The 20,057-nt window shown below is 46.6% G+C and overlaps 1 protein-coding gene across 2 annotated transcripts in view; it reads right to left on the bottom strand.

Moving 5' to 3' along the window:
- The window catches only part of LOC310711171 (protein-arginine deiminase type-3-like), a 34,557-nt gene extending 15,093 nt beyond the window's left edge, over positions 1-19,464 (bottom strand). Inside the window, exons 1-7 of one of the 2 annotated variants that reach the window (XM_083512681.1) lie at positions 19,052-19,464; positions 6,370-6,550; positions 5,728-5,800; positions 5,085-5,146; positions 4,274-4,388; positions 2,826-2,951; positions 1,376-1,557 (exon numbers count right to left, since the gene is read on the bottom strand). In XM_083512681.1, coding sequence (XP_083368807.1) covers positions 1,376-1,557; positions 2,826-2,951; positions 4,274-4,388; positions 5,085-5,146; positions 5,728-5,800; positions 6,370-6,550; positions 19,052-19,143 — 831 coding nt within the window. In that variant the 5' untranslated portion in view covers positions 19,144-19,464. The remainder of the gene's footprint in view (positions 1-1,375; positions 1,558-2,825; positions 2,952-4,273; positions 4,389-5,084; positions 5,147-5,727; positions 5,801-6,369; positions 6,551-19,051) is intronic. The other variant, XM_083512682.1, reaches the window with a different exon arrangement.
- Between the last annotated feature and the right edge of the window lie 593 nt (positions 19,465-20,057).

A 20,057-nucleotide genomic window follows, 5' to 3' on the forward strand; every position in this document is an offset into this window, starting at 1 on the left:
CACATGACAGTCTCAGCTCCAGGAACCAGCATGCCTAATGGTCAGGGGGAAAGGAGAGCTCCAATCCGGCAGCATCTCAAGGGACAGGGATGTCACAGATTTCCCACCCCAACAGTATAAATGGGAAGAGTTGTGATGGAGGCAGGGAGGGGCAGTGAAGGCAAGTGATGGTCCAGCTTAGCAAAATCTAGAAGACCAAAACTCCTCCGAGAATGAACAGAAGCTATTGCCTCTTATCTTGTACCCAAGAGCAGGCGTGGAGAACGTTTCTTCCAGCAGGTCAGTCCCAATACCCCACTGTATGGGATCCCACTATTTATTAATTAATAAATAAAATAATGGGTCTTCTGGCGGTTCCTTCACTGCGAGAAGTGAAGCTACAGGGAACCAGGCAGAGGGCATTCTCAGTAGTGGTGCCCACCCTGTGGAACGCCCTCCCATCAGATGTCAAGGAAATAAAAAAAACTATCCAACTTTTAAAAGACATCTGAAGGCAGCCCTTAGGGAAGTTTTTAATCTTTGATGTTTTATCACTTTATTTAAATAATAATAATAATAATAATAATAATAATAATAATAATAATAATAATATTCTGTTGGGAGCCGCCCAGAGTGCCTGGGGAAACCCAGCCAGATGGGTGGGGCATAAATAAATCATCATCATCATCACACCTCATGGAATTTTCGGCCATGAGACATGGTGAGGGTTGCCGGCTTGGGTTAAATTCCAAGAAGGACAATTGGGAGGATAAAATTCTAGGCCTGAGCCCTTACCAGGACGGCATGCTTCATATCTTGAATTTAGCTGCAGAAATATAACATGAGCCCAAGCCCAAATGGGTTGAGATAAGGTCTTGGGCAAGCAGGCAGTAGTTGCATTCTGCTGTGGCAGCCAAGACACCAGCCCCTGCATTTTGCCAGCTCTTGTAGAGCCCCAAGCTGTGTTTTGGTGAAAAAAATGAGTAACCCTGGGCTTAAAAACAAACAAACCCTACAGTCCTGGTTTTCTCCTAAGACAAGAAAAGGAGGCTACGGTGAGGAAGAAAAGACAATAGGCTGTTTTATTCTCCGGAGAAATTCAAGGAGGAGATAAGACTGTCAACAGATACTAGTCACAATAGCAATGTTCCACCCATATCAATTGAGGCAGCAATGCTTCTGAATCCCAGCTGCTGGGAATCCCAAGTGGGGACACCACCGTTCAGGTCCTGCTTGCAGGATTCCCATTGGGGATCTGGTTGGTCACTGCGAGACTAGAAGGATGGATTGGATGCCTCCCCCACCCCCGGCCTGATTCAGCTGCATGCCCTTAATTATCCAACACCCCAGTAACTCCTTGCCTTTCTGACACATTTCCTTTTTTGGCTGCCCATACCTTGGCGGTGGCCTCTAGCAGAGTGGCGTGGAATGTCACGAGTCCAGAGAAGCCAATGTCAGGAAAGGCCAGCCCTTCCACATAGAAATGGTGCTCCTCTTCGTCGCAGGAAGGTTCCACCACATAGGAGGATTTCCCATGACCCAGGACGTGCTTGTGCTGACTGAGTTTCTTTCTTTTCCCTGTAAATCAAACCCATCATTTCTCATACAAAATCATGTGCCTGTCCCTCATTCATTCATTCGTTTGTTTACTTGCTTGCTTGATTCTGGAAGCAAACTCTTCATCGCTGTCAAATAAACTGGTTTTGATTAACTAAACCCCTGGAACTCACTGCCACATGGCTGGGTTAGCTGAATCGGTAGAGCACGAGACTCTTAATCTGAGGGTCGTGGGTTCGAGCCCCACATTGGGCAGAACTTTCCTGCATTGCAGGGGGTTGGAGTAGATGACCCCCATGGTCCCTTCCGATTCTATGATGGTGATGAATTAAAGATTTTCTTGTGTAACAAAAAAGGACATATAGTATCTCCACTTTCACGCCAAGGGGTTGCGTTCACACATGAGCTAAGAATATCAGGAATTAGAGTAGGGATGGGGAACATCAATATATATAATTACCTTTCAAAATATTCATTTAGGTAAATGTAAAGGTACCCCTGACCGTTAGGTGCAGTCACAGACGACTCTGGGGTTGCGGCGCTCGTCTCGCTCTATAGGCCGAGGGAGCCGGCGTTTGTCTGCAGACAGCTTCCGGATCATGTGGCCAGCATGACTAAGCCATTTACCTTCCCGCCAGAGTGGTACCTATTTATCTGCTTGCACTTTGACGTGCTTTCGAACTGCTAGGTGGGCAGGAGCAGGGACCAAACAACAGGAGCTCACCCCGTCACGGGGATTCGAACCGCCAACCTTCTGGCAAGCCCTAGGCTCTGTGGTTTAGGCCACAGTGCCAGCCGTGTCCCTTAAATATTCATTTAAAATATTCATTTAAACAACCTTAAATCAATGACTTCCCTTCTTCTCTTTCTGTGGTTCATTTTGCATACCATACATCCCTACATATTTTACATGAACCAAACCATTCAGTAATCCATTGTTACATCCATCAAAACGTATTTACACTGTTGAATTTATCTTGGGGAACATCTGTGGCTCTCCAGATGTTGCTGGACTCCAGCTGCCATCTGGCCCGGCATGGCTAATGGTCAGAGAAAATGACAGCTCTGATGAAACAGCATCTGGGGAAGTCATAGTTTCCCTGTCTCTACATTAAAAGAAGCCAGAACTGTGAAGAGGGCAGCGAGGGACAGTGAAGGCAAGTGATGGTCTACTTGCAACCTTCCCAGATGTTGCTGTACTCCAACTCCCATCAGCCAATCAGAGCCAGCCCGAGACATTTTGGCACTTGAGATGAACCACCGCTGCTTGAGAACCCCACAACACTTACCCTGAGCATGGAAGACTCCCACCTTGTCGGCGTCAGATGCTGAGACGTGGAGGACCAGCTGGTGATCCTCAAAAATGTCCTCAGGCCCACGTGTTGTCAGGATCATCAGCGACATATCCCTGCGGTCTGGAGAGAAAAGCAGAGGGAAACTGACTGTAGCTCAGTAGCAAAGCTCTGAGCTGAATGGAGTTTAAATCAACCACCTTTATTCAGAGCTGGGGTAGCTCAGCCAGTAGAGCAGGAGACTTTCAGTTTCAGGGTTGTGGGTTCAAGCTCCACGTTGGGCAAAAGAGTCCAGCAAAAAAGACCCTTTCCAACTCTACACATTCTAAGAACAATGAGGAAGAGATTCTTACTTTAATTTAGGGGAAGGATCAGTGTTCAAAACTCCCATTCTTCTCAGCGCATTTTTGCGACAAGGAATTTCATTAGCGCAAGCAGTTTCTTAGCTCTGGGTGCAGAAAGATTTCAGATTGAAACTGCAGAGTGGAAGGAAAGGAGGACCTTTTTCTGCCTCCCCAATTCCAGCTACTCTCTGAAGACTGGAGAAGAGAACCTCTTAAGAATATTAGGGGGGTGGGCAGGGGAAGGACTAGACCATGTGAAAAATGAACATAAGATTTTAGCTGCAGTTCATTCATCTTCAGCTTTGTATTGTTATAAAAAAAGCACGCCTAGACAGTCGGCTGTTGTGGCCATAACCTAGGTTTAAGGTGCCATTTAGCTCCTAGCTTTCATCTCTCAGTTTCTAACACAATTGATGAGTGCAAAATCTCCCAGTTTCAGTCCCTGGCATCTGTAGGTAGGGCTGGGAAGAGACGATTCAAAAAAGTCCTTCCTTTAGAACAATGAGGACTAGAATCTCGCTTTTTAAGGGAAGGTCCCCAACTCAGTGGCAGAGTGCCTGCCTTGCTGCAGAAGGTCCCAGGTTCAATTCCTGGCATCCTCAGGTAGGCTGAAGCATCCCCCCTGCCCTGAGCCGCTGCTGCCATTCAGAGTTAGCAGTACTGAGTGAGACCCCATGAGTCTGACTCAGTGTAAGGTATAATAATAATAATATTATAATAATTTATTATTTATACCCCACCCATCTGGCTGGGTGTCCCCAGCCACTCTGGGCAGCTTCCAACAGAATATTAAAATATTATAATCCATTAAACATTAAAAGCTTCCCTAAACAGGGCTGCCTTCAGATGTCTTCTAAAAATCTGGTAGTGGTTTTCCTCTTTTACATCCAGTGGGAGGGCGTTCTACAGGGCGGGTGCCACTACCGAGAAGGCCCTCTGCCTGTAACTTCCCTGTAACTTGGCTTCTTGCAGCGAGGGAACTGCCAGAAGGCCCTCAGCACTGGACCTCAGTGTCCAGGCAGAACAATGGGGGTGGAGATGCTCCTTCAGGTATACTGGACCGAGGCCGTTTAGGTAGCCTTGGATCCGCCAGTTACTGACCCAAAAACGATTCCAGCTTCTTGTCCTCGTTGTCCATTTTATCTTGAGGTTCGTCCCTGTCGCAATTGACCAAGAGGATGGCTCCTTTGCCTTCGGGTCCCCACGTCCAGTTTTTCTGCAGGGACAAAAAGCATCAACCACGAGGCTTAGACCCACCACAAATATGTGGGACCCAACAGTGGCGTCACAACGGGAGGGGGCAGTGTGCCCCAGATGCCATGTCTGGGGGGTGACAATAAGGCACCCCGTGGGGGCTCACCCCACCACGGTGGCGCAAGCAGCCATCATGCCATCACAGCCGCATGTGGAGGATCCTCCGTTCACGGCTTCAGCCGCGAGCAGAGGTTCCCGGTGCCAGTGGCAAACTGCTATGTACAGTGCATGTGCAGCATTGCTATGTACGGCACATGTGTTGTATGTAAGAATGCCACACATGCGCCCTACGTAGCAATGCCCCGTCCCGGGTGTCATGATGCCTTTGTTTGCCCCTGGGACCCAATACAGTGGTACCTCGGGATACGAACAGGATCTGTTCTAGAGCCCCGTTTGCATCCTGAAGTAAACGTAACACGTGTCTGCGCATCTGCGCGGGACACGTTTTGCTGCTTCTGCGCATGCGCATGACGTCATTTTGAGTGTCTGCGCATGTGCGAGTGGCAAAACCTCTCCACAGGCTCCACCCCCCTCCTTGCTGAAAGGCTCTTGGGTTTCTTGCCTTGAAGGGCCCTTCAGGTGGAAAAGCAGCCTTTACTTTTTGGATATAAATAAGCACACGCAATATGCCCGGACTCCCCTATCCCTCCTTCCTGACCTTATTCTTGGCTCTCCTCTGCACGGTTCCTGAACGGTTTGTGTCGGCATCCAGGGAGATTTCTGCAGCATAGGGGGGGGGAAGACAAGGAAACAGATGAAAATTGGCATGTGGGAGCCCCAAACAGGATGGCTTGCTGATGCCAGGATGTCTGTGTTACCAAATACTGGAACATAGCCATCAATAGCCCTCTCCTCCACAAAGTCATCTAGGCTGGTGTTCGTCACTGCCTCGTGTAGGACTGAGTTCCATATTTTAACTTCATGCAGTTGATGAAGCGAACTGTTGTCCATGAAAGTTTTCTATCATAATGAAGTTGTTTGTCTTCAAAGTGCTAGTCCTCTGGAAGTAGGTCTTGGTGGCATTAACTATGATTAATAGTGAATAGCTATGCCATGAAAGGTGCTTGAATTAATTGCATGAGCCCGGAACTCATTGCCCAGTTCACCCATATCAGCCCTGACCATCAACAAAAGCCAAGGAAAAATAGACAATATGCTTGTGTTGTTTTTCCCTATGCACCCAGATTTCTCTCTCTCTCTCTCTCTCTCTCTCTCTCTCTCTCTCTCTCTCTCTCTCACACACACACACACACACACACACACACACACAAATTCTATTTTATATACAGTTCCTGTCTTACCCACACAGGTGAGGTGGAGCAGAGCTTTTGCCATTGGTGTCCTCCCGTTGTCCTTGTAGTATGAAATTCTGACCTGCCAAGATATGGCCAATTTCAGCAAATGGAATAATTATTATTTTGTATTAATAATTAATACCCTATCCCCAGCCACTCTGGGCACCTCCCAACAGAATATTAAAAAACACGATAAAACGCCAAACATTAAAACCCTCCCTATACCTCCCTATACAGGGCTGCCATCAGATAGTTGTTTATTTCCTTGATATCTGATGGGAGGGCATTGCACAAGGCGGGTGCCACAACCGAAAAGGCCCTCTGCCTGGTTCCCTTATAACCTCACTTCTCGCAGTGAGGGACCCTCCAGAAGGCCCTCAGAGCTGGACCTCAGTGTCCGGGCTGAACGATGGAGGTGGACACGCTCCTTCAGGTATACTGAAGGATGACAACAGATGTGATTTGAGATGCACTTGATCACCTCTTCCTCACCTTTTCTCAAAGTTAAAAAGTCCTGAACGGTGCAACCTTTTCTTACAGGGAAGCTGCTCCAATGATAGCTATAGTATGCCGGCGTACCTTTTTCCAAATCAGTTTTAGCTCTTTCCTTTCCCCCTCTGCTCCATCAAAGCCATCAGAGTTTCTCACCTTGTCCTCGTTGACTTCAGCACTTGGCTGGTCCATCGTGACCACCACCTCGACTTTATAATCAAGGGGCCATTTCGGCACACAAGAGGGGATCTTCAAAACCTCCCCATTGTGGATAATATAGAGGTTCACCCCAGATGTTCCCCAGACATCAAAGGCTGTGGCGCCACTTGGGGCTGCCCTGAAAGAAAGAGAGAGGATAATTCACAGCACCCATTCCATTTACCATTTACATTTTGCTCCTAAAAAGAGATCTCCATCCTTCACTCCATTTTATCCCAACAACTCTAGGAGGTAGACCAGGCCAAAAGGTAATGACGGGCTTGAGGTCAGCCAATGAGATTCCTAGCAATGAGGGGATTTCTTTTTAATATTAAAAGCAGACATTGCCACAGGCCATCTTAGAAGGCAGCCTGGAGGTGTCATCTTCAAAGATGCTCATCTATACACTCCTACTTAAAAGTGAAAAAGTGTCCCTTAAAAAAATATATCCAAATGACTTTTATTCACACAGATGTAAGTTGTGGATGAAGTGGATTCGCTCGCGAGAAATCAGTCTTTTAGTGCGGCAGTAGCTAATCTCTGGAACTCCAGCTTTAGCCGAGATTCCTGCATTGCCTAGATGACTCTCAGGGTCTCTTCCAACTCTACTATCCTAAGGGATTCAGTGTCTCCCCAAGTCCATTATCGGTCAGAGATAAAAGGATGGAAGCAGGAAGCAACGCAAGCAAGGCAGATATTTATTTTTATGTTGCAACAGAGTTTCCCACCTCCTTGCAAGGAGGTGAGAGACCAAGAACAAAGGTGTGCAAGAACCTTTAAAGACTTTTGAAATTGCCCAATACCTTACTGAAAGACCACCTAAAAAGCATCATACAAACCATCACAGAAAGAGGCGGTCTACAACAGAAATTTGAGAGTGTGGCTTCTCTTCTGTCTGCCAGGATACCTGATAAGCTTTCACTGATTGCATTACCTGGGCGGTCTGGCCATTCTTTTGAGATGGCAAATACCTGAGTTCTTGAATCCAGGTCATAGGCCAACCCGGTTCATACACAAAATATGCCCTTAAGACAAGATTGGGAGGATTTGTAAGTGAAAGAACAATTGGGAAAGGTTTCTCCAAGATATTTCCTTCTGCAGAAGAAACATTTAGAGCAGTGTTTCCCCAACTTGCATCTCCAGCAGATTTTGGACTACAATTCCCATCCTCCTTGACCACTGGTCTTGATAGCTTGGCATGATGGGAATTGTAGTCCAAAAACAGCTGGAGACCCAAGTTTGGGAAACAATGGTTTAGAGCAGGCATCCCCAACCTTCGGTCCTCCAGATGTTTTAGACTAGTCAGGGATGATTCCCATCATCCCTGACCTGTTAGCTAGGGATCATGGGAGTTGTAGGCCAAAACATCTGGAGGGCCGCAGGTTGGGGGTGCCTGGTTTAGAGTCTTTAGGAGAGTCAAGATTGCTTAAGGATTGCTTACCTGTAGCCTATCGGACATGTGGTTTTTACAGGTACTTGTGTTTTATAGGTACTTGTGTGTTTACCTGTGCACTTGCAAACATTTGTTTTATTTTTGAGACCTTAGGATTCTTATTACACTCCTTAGATTAGGCAAGAATCTGGCACCAGTTTTTGTGGTTTCAGGGCTCGGGCCCATCCCAAGGGCTGAGTGGGTGTTTGTGGCAGCTTCCTCTTGGATCCTTTCCCGCAAAGGCCAAACCCTCTGAGATGTCGTCATCATCAGGCCCTGAGCCAGCAGGCCAGAAGTTGCCAAACCGGGAGAAATTAAGCTCTCTTTTTTGCTCTCGTCTCCCCTCACCAAGCAACCAACCAGCGTCGTGACAAAAGCAAGGTTAGAACAAAAGCCTTGTGGCTTGTAGAAGCATAGTAGGCTAGCAAGGTGTTGTTTGTGTAGGGTTTGGTTGCCAGATAAGGAAGGGTCAGGCGTCAAACGTCAACATATCCTGACCCTCCAAGAGTACGAGGAGAGCATCTCTGGCTTACATCAAGAGGCAGGGAGTTCCAAAGTGTAACTATATCAATTATTTACAAATGCACAGCAGGCAATAAGTAGCACCTGCAACGCTGCTAGTTTTGCAAATCAAAGCAGACAAATGGGCTTGTATGGGGGAAGGCAATCTTCCAAGTACGTGAATCTGATCTGAGCCAAAAAGTGACAACGGATCATGCTCCGACAGCTGCAGAGTCTGTGCAGCTTGTGAGCAAAGGGTCTCCTCATGAGCAAGCAGTCCTTGAGCTTCCTTTGCTTCTAGCAGCTGGGGTGGGTTAGGAGGCCAGAATCATAGAATTGGTAGGCAACTCCAAGAGTCATATAGTCCAACCCGCCCCCCAACACACACACACACACACACACACACACACACACAAAATGCAGGAACCACAGAGCAATCAAGGTCTCCCTTCTGAGCTTCCTAGTGGCTGAAAACAGGCCAGCTCTTTCGCTCCTGAGCCCACCCTTTGCAATACTGACCCTGGGCTGGTGCTGATCCAGCCTTTGGATCTCGTATTGGACCTGGACCCCTGATTCTCCCTGCTTGACCGTCATTTCTTTGGAGGCTGCTGCCCCCTGCAACCCTGCCTTTTCCTGGGAGGCTCCTGTAACCTGGATCGGAACCCTAGCCCCCTGATAAGCGTGGCTGCAGGTCACTGCCTGCTGATGCCTGCACATTCAGATCCTCTTAAGAGGCCCAGCTGGCAAGTCTCAACACATCCCCCATGCCGGGCTCTGATCGCTGGCACATCCAATCTCTGCTGCTCATTATCCTGCAACCAGCTCACGCCCAGACTGATTAGCTCAGCTCCAGCTGGATGAGGCTCTCTGTGGAGGCTTGGCTGGGCCTGCAGTCAGAGCAGCAAAGCTTCTGAATACCAGTTGCTAGAAACCACAGGAGGGGAGAGTTGCTCTCGGGCTCCTATCCTTGTCTGGTTTCCTTGCCTGTTTGGCCACCGGGAGAACAGGAGGCTGGACTAGGTGGGGCCCCACTGGCCTGATCCTGTTCTTACGTTCTACCCAGGCTGGATTCCTGCTCCATCCTGACTTCTCTGGCTGGGACAACGCCACATATTTACAGGAATGGTTTCTTCAGTTTACGACAAGACTGGGGAACCTGTGGCCCTCAAGAGGTTGTGCAACTGGGAGCTTAATAATAGTAATAATATAATTTATTATTCATACCCCACCCATCTGGCTGGGTTTCCCCAGCCATTCTGGGCAGCTCCCAACAGAATATTAAAAACACGATAAAACATCAAACATTAAAAGCTTCCCTAAACAGATGTCTTCTAAAAGTCAGATAGTTGTTTATTTCTTTGACATCTAATGGGAGGGTGTTCCACAGGGTGGGCGCCACTACCGAGAAGGCCCTCTGCCTGGTTCCCTGTAACTTCGCTTCTCGCAGTGAGGGAACCGCCAGAAGGCCCTCGGCGCTGGACCTCAGTGTCCGGGCAGAACAATGGAGGTGGAGACGCTCCTTCAGGTATACTGGGCCGAGGTCATTTAGGGCTTTGAAGGTCAGCACCAACACTTTGAATTGTGCTCGGAAACGTACTGGGAGCCAGTGTAGGTCTTTCAGAACCGGTGTTATGTGGTCTCGGCAGCCACTCCCAGTCACCAGTCAAGCTGCCGCTTTCTGGATTAGTTGTAGTTTCCGGGTCATCTTCAAAAGGAAGCAACATCTGGAGGGCTACAGCTTTCCCAGCCCTGAACTAAACCATCACTTGCCTTTACTGCCCCTACTTAAAACTGTCCTAATCATGGAGAACTTGCAACCTTCCTGTGATTGCTGGACTCCAAATCCCATCAGCATCTCTGGCGAAGCTTCTCTGACTGATGGGAATTGGAGTCCAACAACATCTGGAGGGCCAAAGGCTACCCGTTCGTGAACCTGGCTATCAGTTGCCTTTACTGCCCCTCACAGCTACCTTCCATTACAACTAACCCTGCCTTCCTCTAAAGCAGGAATGAATGTTGAACTATAACTCCCCTAGTATTCCATGATCATTGGCCATGCTGACTGCCAGGACTGATGAGAGTCAGAATCTAGTTTGCAGTACTTATGAGGTCGCCTTACTCCATATATGCCCACTGAGCCACTTCCATGGGTGGAACTGGCATTGTAAAGCTGCCATATCATACTCATGCTGCATTTCTAAGAATTCAACTGTTTACTGCATCTGCACTTCGGAACTCCTTGTCCATTGATACCAGTCAGGTCCCTTCAGTATAATTTTTTTTGTCATCTACTTAAAACATTGTTTAGAGAATCCTGCCCAGATGCTTACAAAGCTGGTGAGAGTTTTAATCTGTTCTTTTAATCCATTGCTATTTTAACATTTTGAAAGTTTATTGGTAATTTTTCATATGGATCATTTTATTGCTTTTTTTCCCCAAAGCCACTTCGCGGGATGGTTGGGATTATTGTACACAATCAAGTAGTAGATGCATTTATAGGTAACCAGGTAAAGGTAAAGGGACCCCTGACCATTAGGTCCAGTCATGGCCGACTCTGGGGTTGCAGCGCTCATCTCGCTTTATTGGCCGAGGGAGCTGGCATACAGCTTCCGGGTCATGTGGCCAGCATGACTAAGCCGCTTCTGGCGAACCAGAGCAGCGCATGGAAACACCGTTTACCTTCCCACCAGAGCAGTACCTATTTATCTACTTGCACTTTGATGTGCTTTCGAACTGCTAGGTTGGCAGGAGCAGGGACCGAGCAACGGGAGCTCACCCCGTTGCGGGGATTCGAACCGCCGACCTTCTGATCGACAAGTCCTAAGCTCTGTGGTTTAACCCACAGCACCACCCACGTCCCATAGGTAACCAGGCAGAGGGCTTTTTCAGTAGAGGCACCCGCCCTGTGGAACGCCCTCCCATTAGATGTCAAAGAAATAAACAACTATCTGGCTTTTGGAAGACATCTGAAGGCAGCCCTGTTTAGGGAAGTTTTTTTTATTGTATTTTTAATAATTTGTTGTAAGCCAGGCAGAGTGGCTGGGGAAACCCAGCCAGATGGGCGGGGTATAAACAATATATTATTATTTATTGAAATTGCCATCATCAAACGGGGCAGAGGATGGGGGCGCCTGAGCGACCCACTTGTGTGGGTCAGAGAGGCTGTTTGTGAGCTGCCCTGTGTGTGCCCGACTTCCAGGAGGAAGATTCAGCCAGTTAGGCCCAGTGCAGCCCAACCTCTGGCCTTGTGGCAGGCGGTGGCTGTTGAATCAGCGGTTTTTTGTTCATGTGCCATGGGTGGCCAGATCCCTGGGGATTGCTCGGCTTGTGTTGCTGTTGGTCTGATTGGGAAGTCAGACTCCTCCAGATGAGGCTAGATATCTTACAGAGGTGCCCAAGGGCAACCGAAGTTCAGCTGCAGCAGAGGGCGTGCCTCCGCCATTCCACAAAGGATTAACTCATTCGCACATAGACTTTGACAGGAAAGGCAAGGGTGGCTGAAAGTTTTCAGCCAGAGGGCCATGTGCCCTGTTTTGACGTGTGTGTGTGTGTGTGTGTGTGTGTGTGTGTGTGTGTCAAATTGAGGAAGAGTTTTCAGAACATCTAATGATCACCCACCTATTTGGGTATAACTGTAAACTGTTTATTTTTATTATTATTGGTTTCTATTGATTTATTGGTTTGTTTGTTGCTTGTATAGGATATTCTGTTTGATGTTTGGTGTGATTGTATGTGCATATATATACACACATTTTTATTAAATTTTCTGTTTTACAATTTTGAATTCTCATTTAAACATCCTTAAAATATAAATGACTTCCCTTCTCCTCTTTCCATGGTTCATTTTGCATATCATAAATCCCTGCATATTTTACATAAACTAAACCATTCAGTATTCCATTATTGCATCCATCAAAACTTATTTTCACTGCCAATGTTTCCAAGTGCACACAGTTTTTCTGTACATATTCAATAAACATTTTTCAACATTCTCATAACCTAGGTCCTCCTTGTTATCTTATTCCAGGCATGCCCTAATCTGGTTATCTTATTCCAGGCATGTCCTAACCCTAAAAAAAGCTCGACAACGTTGGTTTTGGTCAGCCCTCATGGCCCTTCACTTCATCAAATCTGGCCCTCTTTGAAAAAAGTTTGGACATTTATTCTATATGTTAAGCCTGCAAGCTGCACATATTCCGTCAGCTGAAGTTGCCATTCTTCTTTAGTTGGGACCTCACTCATTTTCCATTTTGGGGCTACCAAAACAGGGGCCGCAGTAGTGGCATACATAAATAACCTTTTTTCACACCTGGCAATATCTGCCTGAATTGTTGTATTTTTATATATACTGTAAGCTTATATAAAAGTGGCTGGGGAAACCCAACCAGATGGGTGGAATAGAAATTAAAATATTCATTATTTATTATTATATTAAGCCAGGCTCACCCCCAAAACAGCAACAGATCAGCCATACAGTAATCGTGCTTGGTGGGAACCAGTCTCTGCCACTCAGCCTAACCTACTTTGCAGGTTTGTTGTGGGGCTTAAATGAGATGAGAGACCTGGGCACATCATCTTGAACCCCTTGAGGAAAAGAGTAGTATAAACGCAATCAATAAGTAAGTTGGGTCCTTTAATTTCAATAGGTCTGTTCTGAATCAAACAGAATTGACTACAGTGGTACCTCGCAAGACGAATGCCTCGCAAGACGAAAAACTCGCAAGACGAAAGAGTTTTTGGTTTTTCGAGTTGCGTTGCAAGACAAATTTCCCAATGGGCTTGCTTCACAAGACAAAAACGTCTTGCAAGTTTGTTTCCTTTTTCTTAAAACAGTTGCAACTTGACTTCGAGGAGCAACTCGTGCTTCGCAAGACGAAAAATTCGCTAGACGAAAAAACTCGCAGAACGAATTAATTTCATCTTGCGAGGCACCACTGTACTGCCCAGTGACAGCCAGGGGGATTGTGCAACAGCAAAAACACCCATCGATGCATCACTAACATTAAAAAGCATTCATTTCAGACCATAATACAGCCGCCCAAATAAGCCATTTGTTCAGATAATGCCAACTTCACATCTTAAATTCACAGCAAACTAGAGAATTGGGGCGGGGTATAAGCACTGTCAGTGGGGGCAGCAAAATCATAGAATCATAGGACCGTACAGTTGGAAGAGATATTAAGGGTCATTGAGTCCAAGCCACTGCTGCTACGCAGGAGCCACAACAGAAGCATCTCTGACAGATGAATATCCAGCCTCTGTTTAAAAACCTGCCACCTTCCAAAGGAGTCCGTTTCACTGTCAAACAGCTCTCCTCATCAGAAAGGTGTTGTTTTTTAATGGGAAAATGGCAGGGGCAGGCAATTTAAGGCCCTCCCCACCCCACCCCACTCCATTCCCTTGCGTCCCTCTGGACTGTCAGCCACCCTAAAAAAAATAAATGAGATGGGTCATGCCGAATGAATCTTGTTTCTTCTTTTGATAGAATTACAAGCTTGGTGGATCAGGGGAATGTTTGGGGACTTAGGTAAAGGTAAAGGGACCCCTGACCATTAGGTCCAGTCATGACCGACTCTGGGGCTCGGCGCTCATCTTGCTTTACTGGCCGAGGGAGCTGGCATACAGCTTCTGGGTCATGTGGCCAGAATGACTAAGCCGCTTCTGGCGAACCAGAGCAGCACACAGAAACGCTGTTTACCTTCCCGCCGGAGCAGTACCTATTTATCTACTTGCACTTTGATGTGCTTTCGAACTGCTAGGTTGGCAGGAGCAGGGACCAAGCAATGGGAGCTCACCCCGTTATGGAGATTAGAACTGCCGACCTTCTGATCGGCAAGTCCTAGGCTCTGTGGTTTAACCCACAGCGTGACCCACATCCCTGTTGTGGACATAGTGCATTTTAATTTCAGTAAGGCTTTTTTACAAAGTCCCCCATTATATTCTTGCAGAGAAGCTGGTAAGATGTGGGCTGGATGAGATAACTGTTAGGTGGATTTGTTGCTGGTTGACTGACCGAACCCAAAAAGAACTCACGAATCATTGCTTGTCATCCTGGGGAAAAGTGACAAGTGGGGTGGCTCAGGGTTCTGTTCTGGGCCCGTAGTTATTCAACCTCTTTATAATCGACTTGGAGGAAGGAATTGAGGGGGTGCTCATCATATTTGCAGATGACACCAAACTGGGAGGGGTAGCTAATGCTGCAGAAGACAAAATCAAACCTGATCCAAAACACCCACCCACCTCACTCACACACGAAAACAAAGATCACCACAGCCAATCACAAGCAAACAATCACACCCTAGGCCAACCCCAACCTCTCTCACCACCAAAGGAACACAAGTGAACAACACAAGCACGCTGACACCAAACTCTACATACATCAAACATAATAGAAACACCGCCACCCAATCCCACCCTTATCCATCTTCCCTCTCTCCACCCCCCTTTCTCTTTTCTCTCCTTTTTTTATTTTTATTTTTATTTTCTTCTCCCCCTAATGCCTCAACAAATGAAATGGATTTGTAAAAATGTTACATGGGGAAAAATATATATGAGGCACTACACTTCTGTAAAACAAGAAAATCCTTAATAAAATATTTAAAAAAAAAAAAAAAAGAAGACAAAATCAAGATGGCCGTAACAGATTGGCGAACTGGACCCAAACTAACAAAACGAGTTTCAAAAGGGACAAATGTAAGTTTCTGCACTTAGGCAGAAAGAACTAGCTGCACAAATATAAGATGGGGATACCTGTCTTGCCAGTAGTACATATGAAACACCACAAACTTAACATGAGTCAACAGGGGAAGCAGCAGTGTGGGTGGGTGGGTGGGTGGGTGGGTGGGGGAAATGCTATTACTGTATAGGCTGTATCAAGAGAAGTAATATTACCACACTATTCTGCCTTGGTCGAAACAAAATTAAAAAATTCCTTCCAGTAACACCTTAGAGACCAACTAAGTTTGTTATTGGTATGAGCTTTCGTGTGCATGCACACTTCTTCAGATACACTGAAACAGAAGTCACCAGACCCTTATATATAGTGAGAGGGTGGGGAGGGGTATTACTCAGAAGAGTGGCGGGAATGAGTGATTGGCTGATAGGTGTGGTAAACCTGTTGAAGACTGTTAACGACTGCAATTGGTCTTACAGGAAAAAGCAAGGGGTGAGATGGCTAAAAATAGCTATATCATGTATAATGAGATAAGAATCCAATGTCTCTATTTTCATATTTTGTTTCGACTACGGCAGACCAACACGGCTATCTACCTGTAACTATTCTGCCTTGGTTAGACAACAGCTGGAATACTGTGTCCAGTTCTGTGCACCAAAATTTAAGAAGGATATTGACAAGCTGGAATGTGTGCATAGGAGGGCCACCAGGATGATCAAGGGTCTGGAAACCAAGCCTTATGAGGAATGGTTGAAGGAGCTGAAAAAGAGGAGACTGAGAGGCGATATGATAGCCATCTTCAAATATCTGAAGTGCTGTCACATGGAAGATGGAGCAAGCTTGTTTTCTCCTGCTCTGGAGAGCCATGTGGTGTAGTGGATCGAGTGTCGGGCCAGGACCTAGGATAGGTAAAGGTAAAGGGACCCCTGACCATTAAGTCCAGTTGCGGATGACTCTGGGGTTGCAGCGCTCATCTCGCTTTATTGGCCGAGGGAGCCAGCATACAGCTTCCGGGTCATGTGGCCAGCATGACTAAGCCACTTCTGGCAAACCAGAGCAGCGCACGGAAACGCCGTTTATCTTCCCACCAGAACGGTACCTATTTATCTACTTGCACTTTGAGGTGCTTTCGAACTGCTAGGTTGGCAGGAGCAGGGACTGAGCAACAGAAGCTTACCCCGTCGCGGGGATTCGAACCACTGACCTTCTGATCGGCAAGTCCTAGGCTCTGTGGTTTAACCCACAGTGCCACCCGCGTCAAATCCCCACTCAGCCAGGAAGCTCACTAGGTCGCTGTGGGGGCCAGTCACTCACCCTTAGCCTAACCTACTTTACAAGGTTGTTGTGAGGATTAATGGAAAGGTGGAATAGAAATTAACTAATGGATTCAAGTTACGAGAAAGGAGGGTCCGCCTAAACATCAGGATGAGCTTTCTGACAGTAAAAGCCGTTTGACGGTGAGACGGGCTCTCTCAGAAGGTGGACTCTCCTTCAGTGGAAGTATTGAAGCAGAGATCAGGTGGCCATCTGTCGTGGATGCTTTAGTTGAGACTTCAGCCTTGCAGGAGATTGGATTAAATGACCCTTAGGATCTCTTCCAACTCCACAATTCTATGATTCTATTATTTCCTCCGGAAGCACGCCAGGGAACAATCTGGGAACGAGCTAGCTGGGTGGCTTTAGCTCTACAGAGCAAAACAAATGGCTCATTGCAGGCATCACCCATTGCAATTAAACTTTCAGATTAGGTTGTGAGTTCATTGCCATCACTGGCTTTGTTTGTTAAAGGGCACAGAGTGAGCAAAACAAGGGAAGGAGTCCTGTTCCCCAGAAGGACAGAGAATATGGCACAGGAAATTCATGGAGGAGGAGCCTACTGATGGCTACAAGCCAGGATGAAGCTGAATATTGGAAGAATCAGGATGGATAAAAGGAAGATTTTTTTCATGCGGTGCAGAGTTAAACTACGGAACTCCCTCCCACAGGACACAGGGATGGTCACCAACTTGGAAGGCTTTAAAAGAGGATTGGACAAATTCATGGTGACTATTTTGGATAAGAAGACCAGCCACGATGGCCCCAGGAGGAGAGAGGGCTCTTGTTCTCGGATCCTGCTGTGGGCTCCCCATTGCGGCAACTGCCCGGCCACTGTGAGAACAGGAAGCTGGACTAGACGAGACACAGGGTCTTCTTATGTTCATAAGAAAAGACTGGGAATGATGGTTGCCTCCACACCACTGGGCATTCAGATTTACCCCACCTTTTGTAAACTCAGGTTTCCACCACAGTATTTAGTATTTGTCAGTAATTTTTTTGGGGGGTGGGGGGAGGATTCTCAAGCACAGAAATTTGTGGATTGAAGAACTCTGTTGCCCTTCAGTTGGCAGAACTGGCAATATTATAGCTGTAACGTAACACCCTTTCCACACTTGTAAGAACTCAATCTTTTTGTGTGGCAGAACCTGCACTTTGGAACTCCCTGCCAATTGATATCAGGCAGACGACTTTAGCCCCCCCCCCTTCAGCACCTGCTAAAACATTTACCTTTGGACAAGCCTCCCCAGATGCTTAGAAATGTCAATGTGAGTTTTGATCTGTTTTTAGTCAATTGTTATTTTGACTTCAAAAGTCTTAAGTTATGGTTGTTTATTTTTCTTGGTGATAATTTTGTTGCTTTATCTTTTTTGTAAACCGCTTTGAGGTTTTTTCCACAATCAAAGCAGTGTATAAATTTTATAAAATAAACAGTGTAACAAATCCACTTTTTAAAAGGAGACTTTTTGCAGTTAGGAAAGTGAGGCAGAAAGGCTCTGAAATGTGTGTGTTGGACAAATCATTGATGAGAAGACATCTAAGCCCAACAGAAGCAAATCAGGTGGAATCCTGACCCATCGGGGGGGGGGGAATTATCAATAAAGATTGTCTGTAGTCTAAATTCTATTTTTTGTGTGAATCAAATAAGGATCAATTACAATCCTCACTACCCCCAAATCCCCCATCAACATTTTCAATTCTCTGCTGGTGGGATCAATTACAGGTCTATACAACACCTGACAGGGTGCAGGCGGAAAGAAAATGTGTTGTGATATATTTAAACAAATGGTTTTCTTTTTATAACCTGACCAAACACAAAAAAGCTCAAAACTAGAACTCACTCTTGGAGAACATACCGCGAGAGCTCACTCCTTTAAAACAAATCTTGCCTCTGAAATTGTGCAAAGAAGAAACTATGGTCTGGTGACAGACAATAGGACCCATCTTATTTCTGTGACTAAGTTGTTTAAAATTGTTTTTAAAATTGTTTTTAAATTGTGTGACCTTACCCTTCACAGAGCTGCAATTCCCAGAACTCTTCACAAACTACAGTTCCCAGGATTCACTGGGGGGAAATAGCAAGCTTTAAACACACACTGTGCCCCCCCCCCAAATACATTTTGGACTCTCCCCAGCTTCAATCTGAGTCTGCTCCAGACACACATATTAATCTAACCCTTTTGGGGCCCATGATCTGGCCCAGGACTCAGCCCTGCAAACCCGCTCCCACAGCTGGCACTGAAAGTCACAGCCCATATAATAATTTCATTATTTTTAATATTTTTAATGTCTAATGTTTTACAATTTTTGTATGTGTTGTAAGCTGCCCAGAGTGGCTGGGGAAACCCAGCCAGATAGGCGAGGTATAAATAATAAAATTAATTATTATTATTATTATTATTATTATTATTATTATTATTATTATTATTATTATTATTATCTATCCCACCCATCTGATTGGGTCGTTCCAGCCACTCTGGGCAGCTTCCAGGATATACAGAAATCTAATAGAACAGTAAAAACTTCCCTGTATGTAGGGAAATATAGCAGGCTGACTCGGAGATGATTTGGGTTGATACCTGCTATATTTGCTAAGTACTTCCCGCATCATGCACCGTTCAGCAAGATTTTACGCCTTCACTTCGGCCCTCTGTGCATGCTCCAGAGGCCGCAGAATCCCCACCACTGAGCAAACGAATAAGGGCAATTGCCTTCCTTACCCGCAGACATCAAGGGACATCTCTGTGCCCAGCACACAGACGGTGCTGGTGGGCTCCTCGGTGGACAGCCGGACCCATCTTTGCTCTGACATGTCGAGGGTGGTCCCTGCGCCTCGTTTGCGCCTGGTGCGTCTCTCCTCTCCCTCCTGGGCAGCAGAGTCTGCGCCTGGCTCTGTTTGCAGCCCCGAGGCTGATGATGCGATTAAGAAGCCACGGGCCAGCGGGCGCCACCCCCGGGGCTTTGCATCGTGCCAGGCGATAGGCTGCCCGGGGTTGTAATCCCACCTCCTGGCTCTCTGCAGCTGGGTTGGGCGCTCCGGCGGCAAGGGCTGCCAGTCTGGTGTGCGCGCACTCAGGTGAGGCGCACAGGTGAGAGCTACCTTTGGTCTAGCAGTTAGCCGGAGGCAGAGAGGAGCAAGGCGCGTGGGTGGACTTATTTATCCTTCCAGCTGGGTAAAGTGGATGGACTGCTCCCTCCCTCCCTCTCTGGAGCCAAATTGTCTTGCTCCGTAAGGATTCCCCACCCCCCACCCCATCGCCTTCCTTATCTCCAGCTGGAAAACTAATTGCTTTATGGTTCCTACTAAGCTGGCAGTCTGTCGCTCCTGCTCAGGTGTGCCAACTTGAATAAAATATTGGCTGGAGGGCTGGTAAGCCCCGAGCCACATAATCGATCGCATAATGGAGTGCGTGCACACTATTTGAATGACAATGCCCATCAACTAGTGGGTGGGCCTCAAAATATTTTGGGGGGTGGGGACGAAGACCCCTTAACCCCTAGGAGTTGACTGTAATATTCAGTCACCGAAAGGAGGTGATTTTCCTTTTTGTATATAATTTTTGATAAGTTTTCTGTTTTACAAATTAAGATACAGTGGTACCCCAGGTTAAGTATTTAATTCATTCCGGAGGTCCATTCTTAACCTGAAACTGTTCTTAACCTGAAGCACCACTTTAGCTAATGGGGCCTGCTGCTGCGCCGCCGGAGCACAATTTCTGTTCTCAT

Source organism: Podarcis liolepis (assembly GCF_965112155.1).
Source record: "Podarcis liolepis genome assembly, chromosome: 7".
Classification (NCBI taxonomy): Eukaryota; Metazoa; Chordata; class Lepidosauria; order Squamata; family Lacertidae; genus Podarcis; species Podarcis liolepis.